This window comes from Rhamphochromis longiceps, linkage group LG5 (genome assembly GCF_057381845.1).
Source record: "Rhamphochromis longiceps isolate RC_006_pf linkage group LG5, R_longiceps_female_GT1.1, whole genome shotgun sequence".
NCBI classification, from domain to species: Eukaryota; Metazoa; Chordata; class Actinopteri; order Cichliformes; family Cichlidae; genus Rhamphochromis; species Rhamphochromis longiceps.
The window spans coordinates 26,649,906-26,674,870 of NC_140561.1; the positions used below are offsets into that span (position 1 = coordinate 26,649,906).

At 39.8% G+C, this 24,965-nt stretch overlaps 3 protein-coding genes across 8 annotated transcripts in view; all 3 read right to left on the reverse strand.

Annotated features, from left to right (window-relative positions):
- Positions 1-192: 192 nt before the first annotated feature.
- Positions 193-10,849, reverse strand: LOC146670178 (protein FAM107B). Its single transcript, XM_085406978.1, has 4 exons — positions 9,023-10,849; positions 8,588-8,774; positions 8,340-8,499; positions 193-667 (listed from the first exon to the last, which is right to left on the reverse strand). The coding sequence occupies exons 2-4, from the start codon at positions 8,767-8,769 to the stop codon at positions 563-565; spliced, it is 447 nt and encodes a 148-aa protein (XP_085263104.1). The 5' UTR covers positions 8,770-8,774; positions 9,023-10,849; the 3' UTR covers positions 193-562.
- A 2,611-nt stretch (positions 10,850-13,460) lies between these two features.
- Positions 13,461-16,521, reverse strand: LOC146670179 (protein FAM3C-like). The gene is made up of 8 exons (XM_085407969.1): positions 16,332-16,521; positions 16,151-16,249; positions 15,777-15,900; positions 15,621-15,679; positions 14,347-14,397; positions 14,149-14,233; positions 13,941-14,067; positions 13,461-13,806 (listed from the first exon to the last, which is right to left on the reverse strand). The coding sequence occupies exons 1-8, from the start codon at positions 16,342-16,344 to the stop codon at positions 13,714-13,716; spliced, it is 651 nt and encodes a 216-aa protein (XP_085264095.1). The 5' UTR covers positions 16,345-16,521; the 3' UTR covers positions 13,461-13,713.
- Positions 16,522-18,567: 2,046 nt separating this feature from the next.
- The window catches only part of cfap20dc (CFAP20 domain containing), a 44,329-nt gene continuing 37,931 nt past the window's right edge, over positions 18,568-24,965 (reverse strand). For all 6 annotated transcript variants that reach the window (XM_085406994.1, XM_085406991.1, XM_085406990.1 and 3 more), the window contains 5 exons: positions 24,810-24,904; positions 22,366-23,933; positions 20,436-20,542; positions 20,223-20,334; positions 18,568-20,093 (listed from right to left, as the gene is read on the reverse strand). In XM_085406994.1, the coding sequence (XP_085263120.1) occupies positions 23,815-23,933; positions 24,810-24,904 (214 nt within the window). In that variant the 3' untranslated portion in view covers positions 18,568-20,093; positions 20,223-20,334; positions 20,436-20,542; positions 22,366-23,814. The remainder of the gene's footprint in view (positions 20,094-20,222; positions 20,335-20,435; positions 20,543-22,365; positions 23,934-24,809; positions 24,905-24,965) is intronic.

Below are 24,965 nucleotides of genomic sequence, written 5' to 3' on the forward strand. Positions count from 1 at the left end.
AATTCGTTTGATTAAAAAGTATTTAAAGTATATTTCATATCTACAGATCTAGAGTAATTGTCAGTGGTAACATTAATCACAAATGTACATGTTTGCTCGTCTAGTATACAGTATGTATGGTATGAGGTTCTTCTTTCAGATAATAATATGAATGTCAAAAATTCTGCACACAGTAAGAATGTAGATAGAAAGCATGTAAAAAATGTTTTATTATGGATTAAATGGACAAAATAAACACCTAATAAATTGTGCTGCTGGAGAAAAACGAATCAACAATGTCTGTATACAATACAATTTTTTATAGTTTTCTTTTTTTACTGAACGTTTTGCTCTAAGTCACATTTAACCAAAGTATTGAGAAGAAAAACAAAAACACAAAAGACACTATTCACAGTGATGACGTGTCTCCACTTGACCAGAAGGTGTCGCCTCGATCATGAGCATTGAGCTGTATTATCTATCTATTCTATTTATAGCAGAAGAATCCTTCACCAGGTCAGTTACTCCCAACAGTCAATTGCACCGACTGTGAATACAAAACACACACGTAGTTATAAAACGGTCACACTTCTTTTGCCCTTGTACAGGGCACTGCAGTCTTCCTCAGTCTCTCTTTGACTTGGATGAACTCTGGTTCTTCTTGTTTAACTTTCTGATCTTTTTCCAGCTGTGGAGAAAAGAGAAAACAACTTAGAAATGACACAAATCATATAAACTGTAGTGAATTACCTAAATACATTCATGGAATTAAGCTTAAGTACATTTAACTGAGTGCAGACATAATGTACACAGTGTATGTGCTCTCATTGTTTCCTTCTTATGCATGAATTTAGTAGAATTCAGAGGCGAAGCCTTTACTCAGTATGTTGACTTTACACAATTACATTTATTTGACAGGCAGAGATTCTATATATTTTACAGATTTCATGAACTGTACTGAAAAATAACCTCCATCTCTTCTGGCTGAAAGAATTACATTTACACATTTAAAAGTGCCTCGTTATTGTAACACCAAGACTATAATACACCCACTGTGTCTATTTCTTTTTTCTTATTTTCCTTTTGCAACTGAGTCCTTTGTTTAAACCTTTTGCAGGATCTTTTATTTGTGACAAAATATTTAAAAAAGGTCATATTGATATTTATATTGCATAACATTGCATAGATATGACATATTTGAAATCATCAGTGATTACTGATTCACTGTTAGGCCATGTAGCTAGAAGCTAATGCTAAACAAAGGTAAACTGTCCAGCAGAGAAACAGATTTGTTGCGCTATTGGACTCCAGAGTGGACTAGACTGCCCTCAACTGGCTGTATGCAGAACAACTTAATGTTCTGTTTCTTTATATTTCCATGAGGTACACCTTGCTAGCACTGGGTTGGACCCTCTTTTGCCTTCTGAACTACCTTAGTCCATCATGGCACAGACTCAACAAGGTGCTGTAAACATTCCTCAGAGATTTGGCTTCCTATTGACATGATAGCATCACACAGTGGCTGCAGATTTGTCACATCCATGATATGACTTTTTCCATTCCACCACATCCCAAAGGTGCTATATTGGACTGAGATATGGTGACTGTGGAGGTCATTTGAGTACAGTGAAGTCGATGTCAATGTTCAAGAAACCAGTTTGTGATGATTTGAGTTTTATGACATGGTGTGTTATCCTGTTGGAATTAGGGCATCAGAAGATGAGCACACTGTGGTCATAAAAGAATGATTATGGTCAGTAACAGCACTCAGATAGTCTGTGTTGCTTAAATGATGCTCAAAGGGGGGTCACGTGACGTCAATGGCGGAGTAGCTGTGTTTCTCGCCCGCTCCCGCAGCTTGGCATTTGTTTAGGCCTTTATATGTCTTGTTTGGTTAAAGTCTCTGTTTATTTCGACTTTTAAACTTCGTACGATGCCAAGCACCCAGAAGAAGCTCAACCTTGGGTCGAAACCGGGCAAATCCGGAGAAAATCACCCTCCGCTCAGCGATCATGCTGTAGCGGTTATGGCGGAGGCCCAGTCGCCCCCACTTCTCGACCGAATGGACGTCGACAAATTGGTGGAGAGGATATCGGCGGAGGTGCTGAGGGCGGTGGAGGCCTCCTTTGAGAAGAAGATTGATCCGGTTCTGAAAAGACTGGAAACATGCGCAGCTAACATCTCTGCATTGGATGTTAAAATGAAGGAGGCAGAGGCACGTATATCAACGCAGGAAGATGTTACAGCGGGATATGGCGCCAAGATTTCTGAAGTGGAGCTTAAGCTGGAGGCCGCTTTGGATAAGATTGATGACTTGGAGAACAGGAGCCGACGGTGTAACATACGTGTTATTGGGCTACCCGAAGGCAGTGAAGGTACCAACCCTGTGTCTTTTTTCAAAACGTGGTTACCGGAGTTGGTGGCTGTGAGTTTCAAGGGCGGCGCTGTTAAAATCGATCGCTGCCACCGGGTGCTTGCACGCCTCCCTTCCAGTGCCCAGCGGCCCCGCGCGGTCATCATAAAGCCCCACAACTTCCAGGATAAAGCACGGATCATGCAAGCGGCTAGGAGGAAGCAGTCCTTATTTCATAATGGCATTCCTATTATGATATTCGAGGACTTCTCCGCCGCTGTTCTGAAGAAACGCCAGGGATTCTACCACGTCAAACAACGCCTTAGGGAGATGGGTGTCCCCTTCGCTATGATGTACCCGGCTGTCCTTAGGATCAAGATCGATGGCCAGGAGAAATCTTTTAGATCTCCAGAAGCAGTCTCAGCTTACCTGGATAACGTACCTCAAGGGGCGGGGCCGCGCTCATCCTCGGTGGCTCCAGTGGACTGTTGATCTGTGCTCCTGTCCCATACCTGAGGCATTCGCCAATCCCTCGTCTCCTCCTCCTCCTCCTCCTTTTTTTTTTTTTTCTTTTCCTTCCCTGTTTATTATTATTGTTATTTTTTCTGTTTGGTTCCTTTTTTTTTTCTTTTCGGGTCTGTGCGGAGATAATAACCCCATACACATAGACTATTTTATTTAGCCATTTATAATCCGAATTCTTGTTTTAGCTGCAGGCGGGCAACTGTTTCACGTTACTGATTAAGAAAAGACTCGTACTCTGGTCCAGCATCTTTCTATGTCCAAGTTGGAAAGTTTGCTTGCGCCCCCTGCTGGGCGTTGAAGACCTTTGTCTGACCTCCATACTCACTGGTTTCTTGACGGTTCTGTTTCTTATAAATAGTTTTCTGTTAATTGTTAGCAGAGCAGGACGTTTGTTTTTCTATGTGTATTTTACTTGCCACTGGTGTTGTAGAGCAGTGTTTGGGAGCCCTACATATCAGCTATGCTTTGGTCACCTGAGCGTGGTTCCATGCTTATTTAAAATGTTGTATGATAAGTGATAATTCAATGTTGAATGTTTGTTCCTGGAATGTAGGAGGTATACATAACCCTGTTAAACGGAAAAAAATATTGAGCTTTCTTAAGAGGGAGAATGTACATGTTGCCTTGTTGCAAGAAACTCACCTGTCTCCTCAGGAGCATCTAAAACTGAAACGTGATTGGGTCGGTCAAGTTTTTAGTTCCTCCTTTACGAGTAAGAGCCGCGGTGTAGCCGTTTTAATACATAAACACCTACCGCTGACAGTTGACCAAACAATTTGTGATAAGTCTGGTAGATATGTTTCCTTAAAAGGCACCCTAGGTGGTCAGGCGGTGTCATTTCTGAATATTTACTTTCCGCCAGTACAGTCTAACGACTTTATTGCTCATACTTTCTCTTCCTTTTCTGATTGGGTTTGTGATAATTCTGTGATAGCCGGTGATTTTAACTGTTATTTTTCTACAACTAAGGACAGATCCCCTCCTAAACAAATTCAAATGTCTACAAGGGCCAAAGCACTTTTAGATACTTGTAACGAACTTGATCTGGTTGATACCTGGCGGACTCTTCATCCTAACGATAAAGAATTTACTTTTTTTTCCGGTGTTCATAGAACAAGTAGTAGGATCGATCTCGTTTTCACCCCCAAGCGATCACTGGGAAACATTTTGAGATGTACAATAGGCGATATTATTATATCAGATCATGCGCCGGTTTTTGTTCAGCTAAGTGATCTAAATCCTGTCCCTCGGTCTCATACCTGGAGATTTAACAATTTTTTTGATTCACGACCCAAAATTCGAAATATTTTTAAATGATCAGCTTGAACATTTTTTAAAGGTCAATGCAACCCCTGAAGTTTCTCCAGGCCTGCTTTGGGACACCCTGAAGGCTTACACCCGTGGACTGATTATATCATATTCAGCAGGCCTGAAGCGGAAAAATCAGATGGAACAACGGAAATTGGAACTGGAATTGCACGAACTGCAAGCTAAACATAATGAATCACCTTCAGAGCAATTAAGGAATGAAATTCAGGTGGTTAAAACAGCTTTGGAGGCACTATTGACAAGAAAGGCTGAGAAATCTCTTTTCTTCATGAGGCAGAGGTTATATGAGTTTGCTAATAAACCTAACCGCTATCTGGCCAATCTTCTTCATAATAAGGGTGCTGGTTGTAATATCCCATGTGTTAGAGACTCATCTGGTTTACCTAAATATGACAATTTAATTATTAATGATACTTTTAAAACTTTTTATAAGCAGTTATATACCTCCCAGTTTAAACCAACATTGGAACAAGGTATGCATCACTTCTTCTCAGGACTAAATTTACCTAAAGTTACTGAAATCCAAAGGGATGATTTATGTAAACCTATAACGCAAAGTGAAATTTTGAAAGTTATTCAGATGCTTCCAAATAACAAAGCCCCGGGTCCAGACGGGTTCACGGGGGAATTCTTTAAGAAATTTAGTAAGATTCTGACTTCCCCACTGTATAAGATGCTTCTGTCCTCTTTTGAGGCAGGCACTCTCCCCCCCTCCTTAATGGAGGCTAATATTTCGCTAATTCTGAAGAAGGGGAAACCTCCAGAAGAATGCGCCTCCTATAGGCCTATATCTGTTTTAAATCTTGATTTGAAGATACTTGCTAAGGTCCTGGCTGTACGTCTTGAGCCAATACTACCTTCGATCGTTGAGAATGATCAAACTGGTTTTATACGAGGGCGGTATTCCACACATAGCGTGAGGCGCCTACTTAACATTATTCAGCACTCATCTTTGTTTAACCCTGAGGCTCTAGTCATCTCACTTGACGCTGAAAAGGCCTTTGACCGTCTGGAATGGCCGTTTCTTCTTTTCACACTTCAAGAATTTGGTTTAGGTGACAACTTCGTTAAATGGATCCAGATCCTTTATACTTCCCCTCTTTCGGCAGTGATTACCAATGGTTATAGGTCAGACAATTTCAGTATTGAACGTGGCAGTCGACAGGGCTGTCCGCTGAGCCCTTTGTTATTCGCCCTGGCTATGGAACCCCTTGCCACAGCCATTAGGAAGGATGCTGCTATTGAAGGACTCTGTTTGAACAATTCTCAACATAAGATTTCACTTTATGCAGATGACGTCTTAATTTTTCTAAATTCTCCTGCTCACTCAATTCCTAGATTAGTTGCGTTAATTTCCCAATACGGCTCCTTCTCAGGCTACAAGATCAATTTTTCTAAAAGTGAGGCTATGCCCCTCTCTGTTCTAAATGAGGTTGATCCAAACATTTCTCAGCCTTTTCGTTGGTCTCCCTCCGGTTTCACTTATTTAGGGGTAAAGATTTCACCGAATCTAAAAGAAATGTATAGTCTGAACTACACCCCTTTAATTCAGACCATCAATCGCGATTTGGGTAGGTGGTGCAGCCTCCCTCTGTCTCTCTTAGGTCGTATTCATCTGGTCAAGATGAATATCCTCCCTCGCCTCTTGTATTTATTCCAGATGTTACCGCTTGCTCTGTCCAAAAAGGTTTTGTCAAAATTAAATGGTTCAATTATTTCTTTTATATGGCGTAAGAAAAGACCTAGGCTGAGATACAGTTTTCTGTGTTTGCCTGTTCAGAAAGGCGGTCTTGCCGCTCCCTCCTTCCCACAATACCTCTTGGCTGCACAGTTTAAATTTCTTACAGAATGGTTTATGGACGATCCGGATTCCATTTACCTCAGCGCTGAGTCCGCTTCTTTAAAGGGCATTCCGTTGCGGAACCTGCTATATATTTCCTCAGGTAAAGCCACAGTTCTAACACAAGATAATATGGTGCTAAAGAATATGCTCGTTATTTGGCGCAAAGTCAGGCGCCTGGAAGGATATTATAATTGTTTCTCCCTTCTTACTCCTATTCATGAAAACCCTGACTTCTTACCTGGTCTTCAGGCTGGTTTTGCGGACTGGTCTCAAAAAGGGATTAATACAGTGGGTGATCTTGTTCATGAGAACTCTCTTCTTACTTTTAATCAACTGAAAAGCAAGTTTGGTCTGACCAATAAGGATTTTTTGAAGTACTTTCAGGTAAAGCACTATATTACTTCTAAATTGAAGGATTTGAATGGAGGGTTTGGTCTTTCTCCTATAGAATCACTCATGGTAAAAACTACCCAACTAAAATGTATCACTAAAAAGATTTATAACATTCTCTCTGATCTTAGAATGGATAACTCTAACAAAATCAAGGGCCAATGGGAATCAGACGTAGGCGCTATAGATGCTGAAGCTTGGGATGAGTTGTGTTGTCGTCCTTTTAAAGCCTTGGCATCTAATTCTATTTGGGAAAGGCAGTTTAAACTTATAAATAGGCTTTATATTACACCCGAGAAGAGACACATAATGTATCCAGCTTTGCCTAATCTCTGTAACAAATGTCAGTCTGCTGTTGGTTCCTTTTTTCATTGTCTGTGGAGCTGCCCTGTTATTCTACAGTTTTGGAGATCACTTATAGACAAGCTATGTACTATATTTAATTGCCGACTGCATCTGGGTCCAAGGACTTGCCTGTTAGGACTGAACGATGAGCTACCTGCCGGCTTTCGCAGCAAAGATCTCCTTCACATACTGCTGCACTACGCTCGAAAGTGCATTATGGTACTGTGGATTTCTGATAAGGCCCCATCTGTCAACCAGTGGCTACAGTCTGTGATATGTATCATGCCAATGGAAGCCTTCTCTACAGCACTTAAGGACAAACCTTTCCTTTTCTATCGCATATGGGACCCTTTTTTGGCCCACCTGAACACTCCTTCTGCTCAGAGGTTGAAATCGGGCTTACGGGATTTAGCCTGGCAACAAAGGGACGATTGTTAACCTTTTTCATTGTTTATTAATATTGCTGTTGGCTTTCTCTTTCTGCCTCCCACGTCCTGCTATACATGTAGATGCATCTTTGTCCTGTGTATGTATATGCTGGTGACTGCTGTTTTCCTGCTCTGCAATTAAAAGTTCAAAAAAAAAAAAAAAAAAAAAAAAAAAAAAGATGCTCAAAGTGTGCCGAGAAAATCATCTGCACTCCATTACACCACCATCAGCGGGCTGAATCATTGATACAAGGCAGGATGGATCCCTGCTATCATGTTGTTTATGCCAAATCTGACCCTATGACCAAAATGTTGTAGCAGAAACCAAGATTTTCTGTTGAGTACATGGAAATTGTAGCCTCAGTTTCCTGTTCTTTGCTTGATAGGAGTGGCACCCACCATGGTCTTCTGCTGCTGAAGCCCACCTGCTCCAAGGTTTGATGCATTCAGTTATGCTCTTCTCCATACCTTGGTTGTTTGAGTAACTGTTGCCCACTCTAAGCTCGAAGCAGTCCACCCATTCTCCCCTGACCTCTCTTTTTCATTCTCTGCAAACCTTAGAGTTGTGCAAGAACATCTGAGCAGATTAGCAGTTTCTGAAATACTCAGACCACTCTGCCTGGCACCACCCACCACACCACATTCAACGTCACTTGAATCAGCCTTCTTCCCTGTGCTGATGCACGTCATCAGGTTGTCTTGATATCTACATGCCTAAATGTACTGAGTAGCTGCAATAAGAAGGTGTACCTAACAAAGTAGCTGGTGAGTGTGATATACCTGTGTATGTGTACCTGTTTAGACATCTTTGTGAGGACCAAAAATTGGAGTGTTGCCATAGTTGTGGGGACCAACAGTAACGTGAGGACAAAAGTGGCTGTCCTCACAAGGTTGAAGCCATTTTTGAGACTCAAAATGTGGTTTTAGTGTCAGGGTTACAATTAGGTTATGTTTAGCTTTAGGCTAAGGGTTAGGTTTAGGCATTCATTTTTGATGGTTAGGGTAAGTGGCAGCTAGGGAGAGCATTATGTCAATGGGATGTCCCCACGAGGATAGCAAAGCAGACATGCTTGTGTGTGTGTATGTGTAACAAGAATATTCATGAGTAAATGTATAAAAGAAAAAATGCTGTGTGTCCTGTGCTCACATTTTCAAGCCTCTGTTGTCTTTTCAGCAGCTCTTGGTGTAGCTCTGATGTCTTCTTCTTTGCCTCCTCTTGATCCCTGCTCGCTTTCAATCTTTGTTCCCATTTCCTTTTTTCCAGAACTCGCTGGAGTTCAGTCTTTCCTTCTTGAGACACTCTCTTCCTTTCAGGCACACAGACACACTTAATGGTTTATGCACGCAATGACACTGGAGTATGAGCATTTCTGACCTTTAATCTCTCTGCCCAACCTCTTGTGGGTCATCTGCAGTTCCTTATGCAGCTCCCGGTGGCTCTCCAGGGCAGTTATCGCACTAGTAGCTTTTAGGGGTCTGATTAGATTACTGCTCTCCTCCTCACTCTGCATTTGGGATGGAAAAGCCTGAAGCTCTGAAAATCGGCCTTCAAGTTTGGTTTGATGAGTCTGCATCATGGAGGCTAAAGGGAACAAACAGTTTACATAAATATGTTTTCCTATCAAGATGATTTCTGGGTGGAATTCTGCCTCAGATTTGTAAGATTCAGTTTTACATACCAAACTCACTCTAAGGTTTGCCAGACACATTTACAACAAGCTTTAATGAGGTAAAAATGTTTTACTGTTAAAACAACAAATTTATAATCTATATATTACAACAGTATTTCAACTAGACAGGATATACAACATCACTCTGATATTTCCTCACCATACAAATGAAACTGTGTCTCATCTCTACCTGGAAAATGCTGAAGATCTCTCTGTCAACAGAAAAAGGTGGGGGGGAAAGGAAATAATACATCCTAGAGATACCAACATCCCCCAGACAAATATTGCTGTTTTATAGATACGTACATGCAAAAATAAAAGCAGCACAGAGAAAAGGAAACAAATAGAAATCTCCAAGTCGAGTCAACACTGCATCTTATTGGAAATAGCACAAACACAAAGCTGCATTATGATGCTGACAGACAAATGAAGTGTCAGCTCCTTACACATGTCCAGTGAAGCGAGAACCCTTACTGTTGAGGTGGAAGGCTGCCACCTCATTAATGACAGGATCAAACAAAACACAGTTAATTCCCACTGAGTTATTTGCTTGCTGGAATTTAAGCAGAATTAATAGCTGGGACAAGAATCATTATCCTCTGTGAATCAGTCTGGACAGCTGAATAAACAGTTCTTTCAGCTCTGAACTGTTTTTGTTGCTTACTGAAGTATTTCATAAATATGCAGGAAAAGCATGCATGGTAGCATAAAACCTTTTTTGTTTGAAAACTGTCTGCTACTTCGGAGCTTTCCAGCTTGCCATAGTGACATTTGAGCTACATTTAAACAGGCAAAAAAAAAAAGAATTTGAATGCTCAATGTGATCAAATTCCAGCAACAATATCCAAATAAATGGAAAAAATACAAGATGACAGTAAATTGTCAGAATGAGAGGGAATCTAGATGAGGAATGAATACATTTTAATGACAAATTGCTGCTAGCCACTGTTTTTTTCAGGGGGGGGGGGGGGGTCTTGTTTTGTAAAGCTCACACAGTGGATATTGTAGGGAGAAGAATTAATAGGACATGACAGGATAAACAGTCTCCAAGGGCAGCTTCTCAGAGTGCATTTTTCAGAGTGCATTTTTTCAGTTGGATATAAAAACCAATATTTGTTTAAGCATTCACTGCCTTTGAGCAATGGGTAACAAAAACGAGAGATGTCAGTAAGAGAAAAATCTGCCACAGGAAAAATGGTACTGTAGGACAAAAGCTGTGAGCACTTCATGTCAAGCTCAGTAATAACACAATGATACCAAAGTACAGTGACGAGGTAATAACTAAGCAAAACAAAGTTATAACCAGGTAATAGCAAAGTATATATCGAGTATTACAGACGGAACTTTATTTTAAAAGCAAAAGGAAAACCAATTTAAGGATAGCAGTAAAGTTATACTTTGGTAAATATAAATAACTTACAGTATTGTAAGTGACAGGTTGTGTCACTTACAACATTTGAATTCTGAAAATACCACTTACACACACAAACACACACACACACACACACACATGCACGCGCGCACACCTCCTGATGCTCCCAAAGTACTTTAAATGAAAATTAGGACGATAACGACAAACTTACCTTCTTCCCATGAGTGACTCCCATGTCTTCAGAGTGAGTCCAGATTTGGTGCTTGCACAGATTCCGTTAGTTCACACTTTACGGGGTTTCAGCAATAATTTGAGGTTACCCCCTCTCTCTCTGCTCCAGCAGCCAAGAATGCCACAGAGGGAGGAAAGTGCCCTGTGTTTGGACCAGAGGGAAGCCTCTACCGAGAAAAGCTCCTGTTGAGCAGACTAAAGGTGTTCAGCAAAAAAAGCCAAAACATTTAACTCTATACCTACTCATTAAGTGCTGTATTTAAGTAAATTTGTATACACGCATTTTATTGGACTGTTTATTTTAAAGCACTGCCATAGGCCGGCTAAATGGATGAATGGATGGCTGGATGGATTTAGCTAAAAAGATTTAAGATTTTAAATTAACCACACAAGGCTCGGGGAAAAGTCTATAAAATTACAAGAGAACAGAACTACTTCTTCTCTGTCCCATTAATCATTTTCTAATCTGTCACATTTAAACTTGTGACCCCCTTACAGGAGCCGTCGCTGTATGCTTTGAACCAGAGGTGTGGACTCGAGTCACATGACTTGGACTCGAGTCAGACTCGAGTCATTAATTTTATGACTTTAGACTTGACTTGAAAAAATGTTCTAAAACTTGTGACTTGACTTGGACTTTTACACCAATGACTTGGGACTTGAATTGGACTTGAACCGGTTTACTTGAAAAGACTTGATATTTCACCCCAAATATAAAATTTAACACGCATATTATATAGAGATTGAAAATGTGACGTCATTCACGGGTAGAACCGCAAAGGATTCTGGGAACTCGTGGCAAGAAGTACTAGCGCACGCAGGCTTTCAATTAAAATCAGTTATACAGCGATAAAAAGAAACACAAAAATGTCAAGAAGCTGTTGTATTATTAACTGCAATAGCCGGTCGCATGACAGCCACGGGAAGCCGACGGGTAAAGAGATCGGTTGTTATCGGATTACGACGTTTAAGAGAAATTGTTCAAGCCATGTTTCCGAAGTGACAAACAGGCGACGGATGGCCTGGATTGCAGCCATTCAAAGATCAAATATAACGTCCCAGAACACTCCAGCTCACAGGTTAGTCTGCTCCAAGCATTTACACGAAGGTCAGTCTGCTGTTGTAGTTAATGCGTCATTTTCATAACATAATTGGTGATATAGGTTACAAGCAAGTCTGGCGCTGAACAGAAATTGTCGTGCTATGCTCCTTTGTTTATTGTGCATAAATAGTGAATTGTCCTGACACAATATTGCGTTTCGCTTCTGTTATTATGGTACATTGACAAAAACATATACTTTTATTCACAGGATAAAACAGGTTTTTTGTATCACTAATTGCCCAGTACGATTACAGCATACAGTATTATTGTCACTGCTACATTTCTGTGATGCGTACCAGAAATTATTTCCACTACTAATTAATTACCGTTGAGCTCAAAGGTCCTATTAATAAACGGTTAAGGAATGTGTATTTATGAAGACGATTTGTGAGACTGGTAAACTTATGATACGTACGATGGTCTTTCGTTCTACACGGTGCGTTTCAAGGTCCTGTACCCATCCGTCGGTAAACTGTACCTGGGCTTGTTGCAGTGACCGGAAGTTACTAAACTTCATGAGTGTATGCACTCACTCCAAGAACCGTATGCTTATAAATATGCATATAAATATGCTACGATGAGATAGCTGACTTCATCTAACTAGCAAATGTTTTCCAGGCTACGTTGGTGATGCAGTTTTTTTTTAATGTGTATGATATTTTTGTCATGCGATTTTAAAGCCGGTCCTACAACCGCATCCAAGAATAACATGCAGCTTATCTCAGAACTGTCGGTGAAAATTATTCTTGGAGCTAGGTTTAATTGAGCTGCATTCTAAAGAGGTGCAATTTCACAATTTGTGTATATTTTCTAAGTTCACTATTTTGTCATGTGTTGAGAAAAACACAGATTTTAAAATTACATGGTCTAATATTTACATTTAGCATAACTGCAACATGCTTTTTTTCGTTTTTTTTAATGACTCGAAAGGACTTGAAATTCAAAATTTCAGACTTGTGACTTGACTCGGACTTTTACACCAGTGACTTGAGACTCGACTCTGACTTGCCTGACATTACTTGAGACTTGACTTGAGACTTGAGGATAAAGACTTGAGACTTACTTGAGACTTGCAAAACAATGACTTGGTCCCACCTCTGCTTTGAACCACTGGACCAAAGTAATTAGTCTAGTGGTAAAGCAGCTTTGTTGTAAAGGAACAAAAGTGTTTCAAGGCCATTAGTAAGAGATATGTGCACAGTACTCAGTAACTTGACTTCTACTATTTGAACATTTACTATACAGCCCACAATCACTAATCTATACTTGGAGCTTTCATTAGGATAAAAATATCAAGGAATATCAACGGGGGAAGAAATACTAATCCTTGAAGGATTGGACTGGCAGGCCATTATAGTACAGTGAACTTACTGTCAAGGTCAAAAAACCATGACAGTGAGTTCTGAGCTTTGTGACATGGTGCGTTATTCTGCTGGAAGCAGCCATCAGAAGATGGAGGCACCGCGGTCATAAAGGGATGGACACGGTCGACAATTCTTAGGTGGGCTGTGGTGTTTAAGGAGCCCAAAGTGTGACAACAAAATAAACACCATTACACCAGCAGCAGCCTGAGCCACTGAAACAAGACAGGATGGACCCATGCTTTCATGTTATTTAGGTCAAATTCTCACGCTCCCATCTGCAGGTTTCAGCAGAAATTGATACTCATGCATAGTATTACATAAGCAAACTGCAGCTTCAGTTTCCAGGTCTTAGTTGACAGCAGCTGGTGTGGTCTTCTTCTGCTGCTGCAGCCCATCTGTTTCTGGATTCAATGCACTGTGTATTTTTGTGCATATCTTGACTATAATGGATGGTTATTTGAGCTCCTATCACCTCAAAGCAGTTTGGCCATTCATAATTTTTCTTTTTTGGAGCATTCTCTGGAAACCCTAGAGATGGTTGTGTGGGAAAATCCCAGTAGATCAGCAGTTTCTGAAATAGACCAACAACCATGCCATCTTCAAAGTCACGTAATCATCTTTCCTCGCCGATGATCCACAGGTGATCTCTACCATGTGATGTAGGGAAAATATTAATATGTGCTTTTGCTGAAATTATAGACAGGTATGTTTTGCCATTAAAAAAAATGCAGTCACTTTTTACAGTTCATGTTAATTAATGTTTATGTAAGTCAGTCAGTCAGTCAGTCGCTGAAGACTCTTGGGAAACAGCCGCCCACCTCCACCATCTCTGGCCATCCTCCATAAATGTTGTTTTTTTCATCATTAACAGCTTGCTGACAGATGAACAGAGGAGAAGAGAACGGTTGTTTTTTATCATTTTTCCCCTTCCAGGCAGCAGATTTTAAAATAGATGGTCTTTTCTGACACAAATAGAACAAATGAAACTGCACTTAACAGGTTCACTAACCTTCTCAAAGAGGCTTTTGATTTTTGTGCCTGCTCTTCCAGCAAACACCCAGCTGTCTCTGCGCTTCACAGACCTGATCAAAGTGCTTCCCATTTCACTGAATATCTCCCTCATTTCATTTGTCATTCTGCCACAAAGTAGTAGAGCGGGTCACATTTTGTGACATTAAATTTGTTTTAAATGTTGAATAACTTAGATATGGACTTACTTTTGTGTGACATCATCAAAGGAGGCCACCAAAACGATCATTCCACGTTTTATCTTCTTCAGGTGTGCAAGGATGTCTTTTGGGTCTTTTGTCAGAGTATAAAATTGAAAAAAAAAAAAAAAAAAAGAAAGTCAAAGCTCCCTTACAAGATTAAATCAAAAACTTGATTAGAAGATTTAAAGAAAGAAAAGCGCTTACCTCCTGTTTTCATGTTAAGACAGACAGATTTTTCTACAACTCCAGTTTCACCTATGATTAAAAAATTGCATTGATCAAAATAATTATAATAATAACAGACAGAAGAATATTATGCATGCAGTTCTGCACAAAATCTAGAGTCACAATGCAATTCTTCCTATTTTGCAAGGAAGAATGGAAATAGATGCAGTGATGTGTTGAGTTCTGTGAAAAAAAACAGATGGCCAGTCCATGACTGATAGTGTTTTTCTATCCAGGTATGCTTTTTATGTATCGCCAGTGTGTTTGGGATCATTGTCACTGTGGGACACTTTTCAGACAGTATTGCGCAGTAGATCGCTTTTTTTCTGGGTTAAGAATTCCACAAATCTTGACATGATCTCTCCAACGCCATTGACCGAAACGCAGCTCCAAATCAAAACAGAGCCTCCGTCTTGTTTTAAAAATGGCTGTTGGCATTCACTATTGTACCTCTCTCCTGACCTCCTCTGTACTTACTGACAATGATTTGAATCACATATTTCAAATTTGGATTCATCTCCACAGCCACACATTCAGATCTGTCTGATGAAGGCGTAGATGCATCTATCAGGTCCTGTGTCAGATTTTTATCTCTTATAAAATCTCTTTCTTCCTTTCTCCTCCACTTGTCCAAAAACCCTTAAAGCACACGCTGCACACTATGCCAAGATATGCCACAGTTTCTACTAATAGTGTTTTGCTAATGACTTTGCAGATGCAAAAATACAGGTTTTTTTGTGGGTGTTTTTTCATTATTGACTGATTTTTTTGCAACAGGCTGCTAGTAACAAAGTCCCCAAAGTTATCATTTAAAATTGTTTCCTCGCTAAGTTGTCTGTTATGTTAGGTGCCTTTTTTTATGCTTGAATGAATCATAGGTCGGTGCTTAACAAACAAACATTCCTCTGAAAATGCTCAGGTACAAAGTCTAGACTGTTGATAAATGATAAACTTTGAAAAATCTTCAGAAATCCTGGAAAACTATTGCTCAAGAGCACTTTTAAAAGTTTAAAGAATGTTTGATTCGCTGGAAGATATAAAGAAATAAGAGAATGTGCAAGACTTTTGCATGGCACATAAAAACACTAAGACTCCAGACCAGCTATTTCCAAGTTAGAATTATGGTATTATTATTAATAATATTATTATTAAGCTACTATTATTGGTTATTACGAATCTTTAAAAGACTATTTTACCAGTTCATTTTTTCAATGTTTATGCATGTTTATGAGAGGTCTGAGTATTATACTCACCATTTATCACTGCAATGTTTAGCCCTGGTCCCACGTTATTCAGTGCATGACTCATTATGCTGTTGAAGCACTGACAGGGTTCAGTTTCACTGCAGAATCTTGTTTGTTTTTTTTAAAGTACTCTGTTAATTCAGGTGTTACCAAATGAATACATACATTTTGCCATCAAAACAGACTGTTGGCCCGACAATATCAGCGGCGCCGCTCCTGATACGTAAAGCAATATGGTTGGGTGGACACACTCTTGAGAGGCTGCACTTTGGCACAGACGTAGGTGGAGCTAAAAAGGCACAGAAAAGATTTTACAGCAGGAATACTGTGATTTTACCATATTTAAACTCAGATAATGACATGTGAGAAATAAATACTTTGTACAATGTTGCTAAAAAGACATTGTTTGAGATTCGCTTTGACTTGATCTGCGTTATAAAACCCTAAGTTGAAAGAAATGAGACAGTATGGTGGAGACAGCAGGCATAAACTGTCACTAAAAAGCTGTAGCTCCGGATTTAATAAGCAAAACATCTCACCGAGAGTATTCCTTTCTCTCTCCTGTGCTACGGATGAATTGATGGATATTCCCCATGTGATTAGGAGGACAATAATTACAGCAGCAAGGGGCAAAACAGCTGTCAACAGTAAAAAGATAGTAGATTAAATCTGCAGTCACACAACTAAAAGCAGCTGTTGCGAAATGAAGGAAAAGCTTACCTCGATATTTCATATCTGCAACAGATCAGAGAGCTTTTTTTTCAGTCCTGAGGGGAAGAGTTGAGACCTTTCAAACTCACCCGAAGAACTGAGAAAAGAAAGACATGCTAGCAGAGCTTTGGTGTCATCTCATCTGTGAAAACGCATCCTGATAATTCCTATAACCCATCACTTGTGGGGAAAACCCTTCTTTCTGTGATACATGTATATAGCTACTGAAAACTAGATGATTAAGTTTCTCCTTTTCACAATGTCAAACAAAGGAAGGTGTCCACAAGTAACAGATACTATTTGTAGTCAACAACAAGGCTTGCAAACAGCCGATTGTGTGTTGCAGGTGTATAAACAAGCCTCTGAAACCTAGAGAGAGAAAAGACACTGAGGATGGCCCAAAAGCCTCATATTTCAAATGGGATGAGTAAGAGAAAAAGGGATTTAAAGAATCATTGTACCAGCTGTCAGAGTTTTCCATTTGTATGTAAATTTGGGTAAAAACCCATATGATGTGTGGAAGGATCGGCATAAAGCAGCTCATACCCAGAAGAAAAAAAACATGCTAGAAACTAGAAAAGAAAAAAAAATCAAAAGATTTTACTCAGAACTAAAAAATAACTATGGGAAAGGGCAAAGACAGCGTTGCTGAAAAGAAACATAGCAGAATCAAATGGGAAAGTAACTCACAAAACCTGGAAAGCTGACCACGGCGGAGAACGAGAAGTCAATTATCTAGAATAAAAAACACAACGACAGGGCAATAGAGCTGGTGTTTTTTAAGGCATTTAAGACAAACGCGTTGTTGGCACAGGAATAAGCCATTAGTCACATTTAGATGGTGAAAGACGTGGTAATCCCCAAGGAGGAGGTCAAGCCTGTCTGTCACAAAGCATCTGCCCTGCTGATCCTTCAGCAGTAGCTGAGCTCAAGCCTTTCCTGCCTGGAGAGCTCGTAAACAAAAACAGCATCTCCTTGTATCATATTCTGGCAAATCGAGCGCACAGATGAACACAATGATCATTTTCTCTAACAGACTGATTTCGCTCTGCTGCCACGTGGATGGATACAGATCTTTACAACCTCGTCCAATAACAACAACCGGCACATCTATCATGGAGATAATACTATAGTCTCATTTTATGGGCTTTATTTCAAACTGCACTGTTTGCTACACTTTTATCTCGCCGTTTATTTCCTATTACACGTAGTGATCTGTTTTTATTTTTTGTTTAATTTTATTGAGCTCTTACACTCATCGAGCCATTTTATTTTATTGCCTTTAGTTTTTTTTCTAGCTACTCAATTTTGTTTTATTTTGTTGAGCTCTTTTCTGCTTGAGCTGTTTCCCCCTCATCAAGCTATTGTACCAATTTATCTAAAATGTTGCAAAGGTGTTGTTTTCCTCCAGGACAGCATCAGCATCAGATCTTCCCGGCATAAATTCCTCAAAACAGTATGAAGGGATGTACTCTTTTCTTCTAAATTTGTGTTTCGTTTTCTTCTTATGACAACAGTGTGAAGCACTTCTACAGATTCAGCAAAACAACCAAACAGACTTGTTGAGCTGAAAAATTACCAATTATTTTTCCATATTTGTAGCCAAATGAAGTTTAACAGATTTACTACTTAACTTTACATGATTTTACCACAGAATCATCAACTAAACTCCAATAAATGGATTTTGACTCCCTTGTACAAAGCATGGCTTTTGGATTAAAATCGTCTTGCCTTAACACCCTTGAATAAGACAGAAGGTATCACACAAAGAGCCTGGGATGTTGAAGAGTGCTGTTGTGTTTCTGCTTTGTTTGAACTCACCAACTGAATTCCTATCAGAACTTTTAAGATTGTTTGTAATTCTTCAGCCTTTCAAGGTTTTAAACAAAGCACAAAACTATTTAGTATCAAGGATTTCACATTATGTTCACACCAATTTCAGGTGACGATGGTGTATTACTAAAGGTGACCAGCAGGTGGTATTTGTGTACTGCCGTTTACTGATCAGCGGTAACACAAAGCACACAGTGAGGGAATCGCTTTCCTTTTGTATGATTATCGACATTCTGCAGACAGCAATCAAATGAACGCCGGCAATATTTTTCAACATTTGACTCCATAGCTCCTGGATTTTTTATTCCAGAGCTACATTTAATAAAACATTCCCTTTATATAAGGACACAAATCATCAAGGTAACAAACTGGGGGGAAAATAAGTACATACAGAGCACACTTAACCAGTCCACATGATTAATATGTTTAATAACCAGCAGATTTAGATCCCAGATGTCCACAAAATAAATAAAAAGATACAGTAGGTTTTATAAATACTGATCCACATCAACATCAGTAACTACACAGCAAAAGATGATTGGAAAACACAAGAATCGGGTCTCGGTGTCTGATTTGTTGATCACACGAATAACCTAAAATGAACCAGTCGTTAGTTTGAGCTGTGACACTGACGTTCACGTCAGAATGTTCACTTGCAGCTCCCAACCAGGTAAGTGGCTTTTTTTCTATCTGTGACAAGTATGGCTGTCAGAGAGATCAGGGTACATCATTCAGCCCAGCGCTACATTAAAGACCCAGTGGACTAAACTGCAAATTGCCTTTAAGTGGAACGATGAAACAGCAAATCCTTTCAAAGGGAAACTGCCCAACTGGCAGACAGCTGAAGTCCTATTTTGACTACCTTTGCACATCATTTGGGGTGTGCGAAACATCACATCTCCATGTGCGACTTTGTAACAACCGCTTAATTCATAGCATTGCACATTTACATGTTCTGTGGCAGACAGACAAACATTGAGCGAATGTGAGTGCGTCTGCCCTTTCAATGTCCCACTGACATTTATTGCACTGCCAGTAAATAATACAGGAAATAATGTTCCGCTTTAGATTTTATATTTAAGGTATAAATTTAAATTTAAAGTTAAATAGTGGAAATAATGGAGTAAATAGTGGAGTGTTGACTCTCCATATGATCAGCAGCATTAGCATCCAAATCACATACCCACAAGTCTTATCAAACGCATAGGTCTCAGAGCTCCATTCGTCCAAAAAACAACAACAAAATAAATGCAGCTGAAAGATGTGCAGATAGCTCAGTAGTTATCAGGCTTTCCAAAATAAAAGAATAATTTAAAAAGGCTGCATGAATTGCTGCTTTAATGCACTGACCGTATCGCCAAATAACACATTCAATTTTGTTGACAATTCATTACGACTCTTATCTACCACAGCTAACACTGAATGTTTTGTTGGTTGTTTTATTGTAGCATATTTTAGCAGAATATTGATTGTGAGAAATAAGGATTAAATGAGTTTTATGCTGGAAAAAAAGAACACCTTTTTTAAGCCCTGAGCTGTGCCTGCGGGAACAACCTCCACCCATCAGAGGGTTGGGTAGTAGCCAAAGACATCAAATGTCATGTGTTATGTGTAAAAAAGGAAAAAAAAGAAAAGAAAATGTCAGTGATGATTCAAATGAAGGTCATTATTTCACATCTAAGAGTATGAAGCTGCACAAATAGAAATCACATTTAATCTCAGAATTACAGTTTAAGATATAACTGCAAATATGGAATACTATTTCCTCACTTATTTTATCTGTAATTGTATATTTTTGGTTTTCACATTCTTGGCTCGCTTTTTATCCCCGCTACGAAAACAATCCTCCATTTCATTCATACACCACACAGTTTATAGAATAAACTCCATTGCAGTCAGTCCAGCAGCTTCCCAGTTGGAGATTTATTCCAAAAGATCCTGTAAGGGGAGAGAAAAGGAAGTTGAAATTGACTTGTGATGTGATTAGGAAGGATACAGTGGTGCTGGCTTGTACTGGAAGAGAGATGACAGCGAAAGCTACAATCAGAGAAGCCACGATGCACTGACCTCGTCTGAATCCTCTCCCACTGTGCGCGACCTCCTGTCGCCATCCTCCTCTGCCGCTGCTGAATGCCCCTCCTCCATCTGTCTCAGCACTGAGTATCTGTAAGTTGCCTCACTGATAAGAAAGTTATGTGGCAAAACCAGGGTGAGTTGTTTTTACTGCAATCTAAGTGTTTAAAATAAACACGTTAAGGCTCATTAATAAATTTTCATTACTTGACTGGGAAGCAGTATTTTCGGATGATCAATACGGCAGCAGCTACCGCCACCGCAGACACCAAGATCACTGATGCAATAATCCCGGGGTGAAGCCTTAACCCGGCCTAAAAAGACAAATGAATCCAATAAGATCTAACAGTGGGGTAGTTAAAGAGCCCATAAACCTAACAGCTCAGTTCATGAAGTGTGGCAAAGATAAAAAGGAAATACAGCAGGAGATATGACAGCTGAACAGCGGTGCATTATAAATCATAGTGGTGGGGTACATCCCAAAAGCTCAGCAGCAGGGCTGCAAGTCTCTGGCCAAGAGGAGAAACTGATGCAATCCGGATGACATTTCGTCACATCGTACTGCAGATCACTATAATATCTTTAAGTCGGGCCTGTCCATTACATGATTTGGAACAAAGTATGACAAAATTAATCTCTGTAGCAATAATTCAGATGGAGCGTGACCAAAATGTGACATTGAACACGAACAATTTTGTTTGGTGGTGCCAAACAAAATCACAATCAACCAAACAGAGATGGGTGGGGTTTGATGGTTATGAAGCTCATTTTTTCTCTTTTGTTTACTACTGGCAGCATTTACACATGGAGACATGATAAAGGTATTGAAGTGCAAACTAAGCATTAGAACAGAGAAGATGATTTAAGCGACTTTGAATGTGGCGTGGTTGTTGGTGCCAGATGGGCCGGTCTGAGTATTTCACAAACTTCACCTACTGGGATTTTCCTACACCATCTCTAGAGTTTACAGAAAATGGTCTGAAAAAGAGAACATATCCAGTGAGCGGCAGTTCTCTGGGAGAAAATGTCTTGTTGATGCCAGAGGTCAGAGGAGAATGGCCAGACTGCTTCGAGCTATTAGAAAGGCAGCAGTAACTCAAATAACCACTTGTTACGTTATGCAGAAGAGCCAGGTACCACTCCTGTCAGCTAAGAACAGGAAACCGAAGCTACAATTTTCACAGGTTACCCAAAAATGAACAATAGGAGATCTGAAAAATAATGCCTGCTCTGATGAGTCTTGATTTCTGCAGCAACATTCAGATCAGTATTTGATGTAAACATGAAAGCACGGCTCCATCCCGCCTTGCATCAACGGTTCAGGCTGGTGGCGGTGCTGTTGTAATGATGTGGGGGATACTTTCTCGGCACAGTTGTTGCTGACCATGCCCCTTCCTTTATGACTAAAGTGTACCAATGTTCTTATGGCTGCTTCCAGCAGGATAATGCAACATGTCACAAAGCTCAAATTATCTCAAATTCATGACAGTGACCAGATCACAATCCAACAAGCATCTTTGGGATGTGGTAGAATAGGATGAATCATAGATGTGCAGCAACTCTGTGATTATATCTTTTCAATAAGAACTACAATCTCTGAGGAACGGTTCCAGCTCTTTGTTGAATCTATGCAACAAAGAATTAAAGCAGCGGTGAAGGCAAAAATGGGGTTCAAGTCAGTACTGGCAATGTCTACATAATAAAACGCATGTGTAGATATGCAGTAATACACACACACTGGAACAGGAACCCTAACCCATCTGTGGTTCCAGATAAATTTGAAAAACAGCAACGTCTGCAACACAAAGATGACGAGGTGCACAGTAACACTGAGTGAATTCAGAGGGGTATAAATATGCTTTAGGAAATGGAGTACTGTTCCTCCAAAATGCATCAGTCTCAGTCATATATCAGCTTGTGCTTTTAGACTTCCAAGAAGTGCTTCAGGCTATTTCACTACAAGTCAACAAGCTGAGACCAGAGATACGAAAACTTAATCTCCATCTAAATTAAAGTAAGTCCACTGCACTATGGGTATAAATGGTTACATCGCCATAAATTAGGGACCGTGTTTGTAAACTAATTTAACTTTTACCTCGAGTTTATCGGATCTCATTACTCATGCGGCCTTACATACCTGTTCAGACATCCTTGTTACCTTTAAAGCCCGGCTAACTTATTTTCATTATGCAGCCTCGAACTGTGAACATTATAGCCTGCAAGGATCCAAACTGAAGCGATTTAAAAGCATTTAAACGTTGTTGTTTTTTTTGGTCCGAGTATAGTCGTAAGATCTACAGCTGTTTACTTCCTGCTTCTGCTTTTTTCACCTGTTTCCCCGCCCCTGTTAAAGCACACCATGTGACATAAAGTTATGTGTCACGTGACCTTCCGATGGCCTATTTAAAACTTATTTTCAGACCTGTCGTTTTTGCTGCAAACGATCCGCTCTTAAAGTGTGATAGTACTTACAAGTGGTGACGTATGTGTCTGATTACTTTAGAGAGGAAGTCAGTTTTAACTAATGATCCTTTGGCATGTTTTTTATTGGGTCCTGTACTATATAAAGCACTGAGATCATGCTTGAAATGCGAGACAGTTCCTTATGTAACATTCAGTGCCTTTTCGAGGCTGTCACACAGTTCCTAGGACCAGTTTTGTGAGTCATAAGCGCATTAAAATTCAGAAATGTTGATTTTTCTCTGTCCAAGGTCTTGTTTTGGCAGCTTGTAACTGTTAATTGGAAACAATACATTGTGAAATTGAACATTTGTCACTCTGCTATTGTTTCCTGAATTTCTACAAATAATAAAGCATTTCCCAGGATGTGATTTTCTTTTCTGCCATTTTTTTCTTCATGGTTAGGCAACAGTTTATATCAGGCTGAAAATAATGATTCAAGCTGGTATCAGGCGCTCATCAGGTGTGATGAGTGATTTGGCGAGACTGACGAAAAGACTTGCCAGCCTCATGAGCAACCCGCCTGTTGTACTCCCAGTTACAGTTGCAGGCCATGAGATCCTAATTTTGAAGATTTTTACATGCATTGAGTATATTAAAAAACAATCATCTTCCTTTATCCTTGTCCCAATTCTGTCAAATTACTCATTTTAAATCCAGATAAACACAAGAAATTCAAACCACTGCTATTTCAAATTTAATTTAATTCACATTACACATACGCACAGCATGGTTTTATGATTTTGTGACACCATAAATTATCTGTATTGTAACATGTAAAACTGAAATATCACAGATTCAGTACGTTCTTTCAGGAAGCCCGATAAGAGTTTGCCAGCCAAGCTTCATGAACAGAGTCTTTTTAGCATCACATGTGCGAATGAATAAGCAAGAACTTTCAAAAAGCAAGTATCTGTATTACATTCCCAGGCTCTTACAGGCTTACATGACACTACATATGGTGACACAAAGCTCCTGTTAGCTTCCACAAACGAACGGATAGACAGAGTGATTTTTTTTCTGAATTGGGAATTCAATACCGATCAATAAGCTCAGCTGATAAATCCTGAAGCCATTCATCCACTTTCAATTTGATTTATTATTTTTGGCTCTAATTGACTTCAAGTTATGCCAGTTCATAGTACTTTCCTGTCTTTGGATCAAAATAGCAGTTCAGGCAAGGATCATAGAGCAGATTCAAATACTCATCCTCGTTCTCCTCTTCCTTCACTGACTCATCTCCTCCTGCAATAAAGCCAGAGAACCATTAAGCGGCACTGGGTATAGCTGTTCAAAAAGTACATAACTAACAGTACAACAGCGATCCATAATGGAATTTGCACAAATAAAATGTATAATTGTAAGACATGTTTTTAATGCACACCGGAATAGCCATAGCAGATATGAATAAGAGCCTACTCTGTCAGCTGTTACTGGAATAAAATGAGAAGTCTGGATGGTGGGGTGACCTTCAGACTCAGGTGGATTTAAGTTTTCTGCCGCTGCCATTTTTTTCTTCATCAATCAAGACCCAAGACACCCAGGCCCAGTACCACATTATGAAGCTGTAAAGAGATTCCCTGTAATCCCCATGACTTTAAAGCATGAGAATTTAGCTGTTAAATTGACGGGCAGTTAAACACTAAAAAGGTTATGGAATGCTCCGGGACGAACATTTTATCTTATCAGAACTCGGGCAACAATAATGAAAACTAATTATAAGACACATTGTGTAAGAGCTTTAAAAATGATGTTGTAAACTGGAAAGGTTTCATCAATTAACCTTGTCCATGTGTCTAGGGGGTACAGACCTGTAATGAGCCTGTCTCTTGTGACCTTTGGCATAATGTGGAGGACACGGACCTTCACTCTTTTTCTTTTTTTTTATTCTTAATTAGATACAGTTTCACCTGCTTTCCCACCATGTTGTGTGTAGTCTTTGGTGGATTTCTGTACCCTAACATTTCTGCAAGCTCTGACATCAGTGAATGTTTCCATTAGCTGTATCCATTTATGCCATTAGTGTTAATGCTACAGTACTGGATTGTTTTCTGTCTTCCTGACTTTCACATACAAAAAGGCAGTCTGCAGGCAAAGGGACTAATATGAAGGTTTCTGTACCTCTGACTAGACTTCCCCCATTGTTCCATGTATTGCCTGACCTTCTCTGCTGGCTGGGAGGCATAATAGGAGGGCTGAGCACATCCATCCATTCCCTAGGGAAAAGACCATAAAAGCAGACAGACATGACAACACATACCATTACACTTACCAACC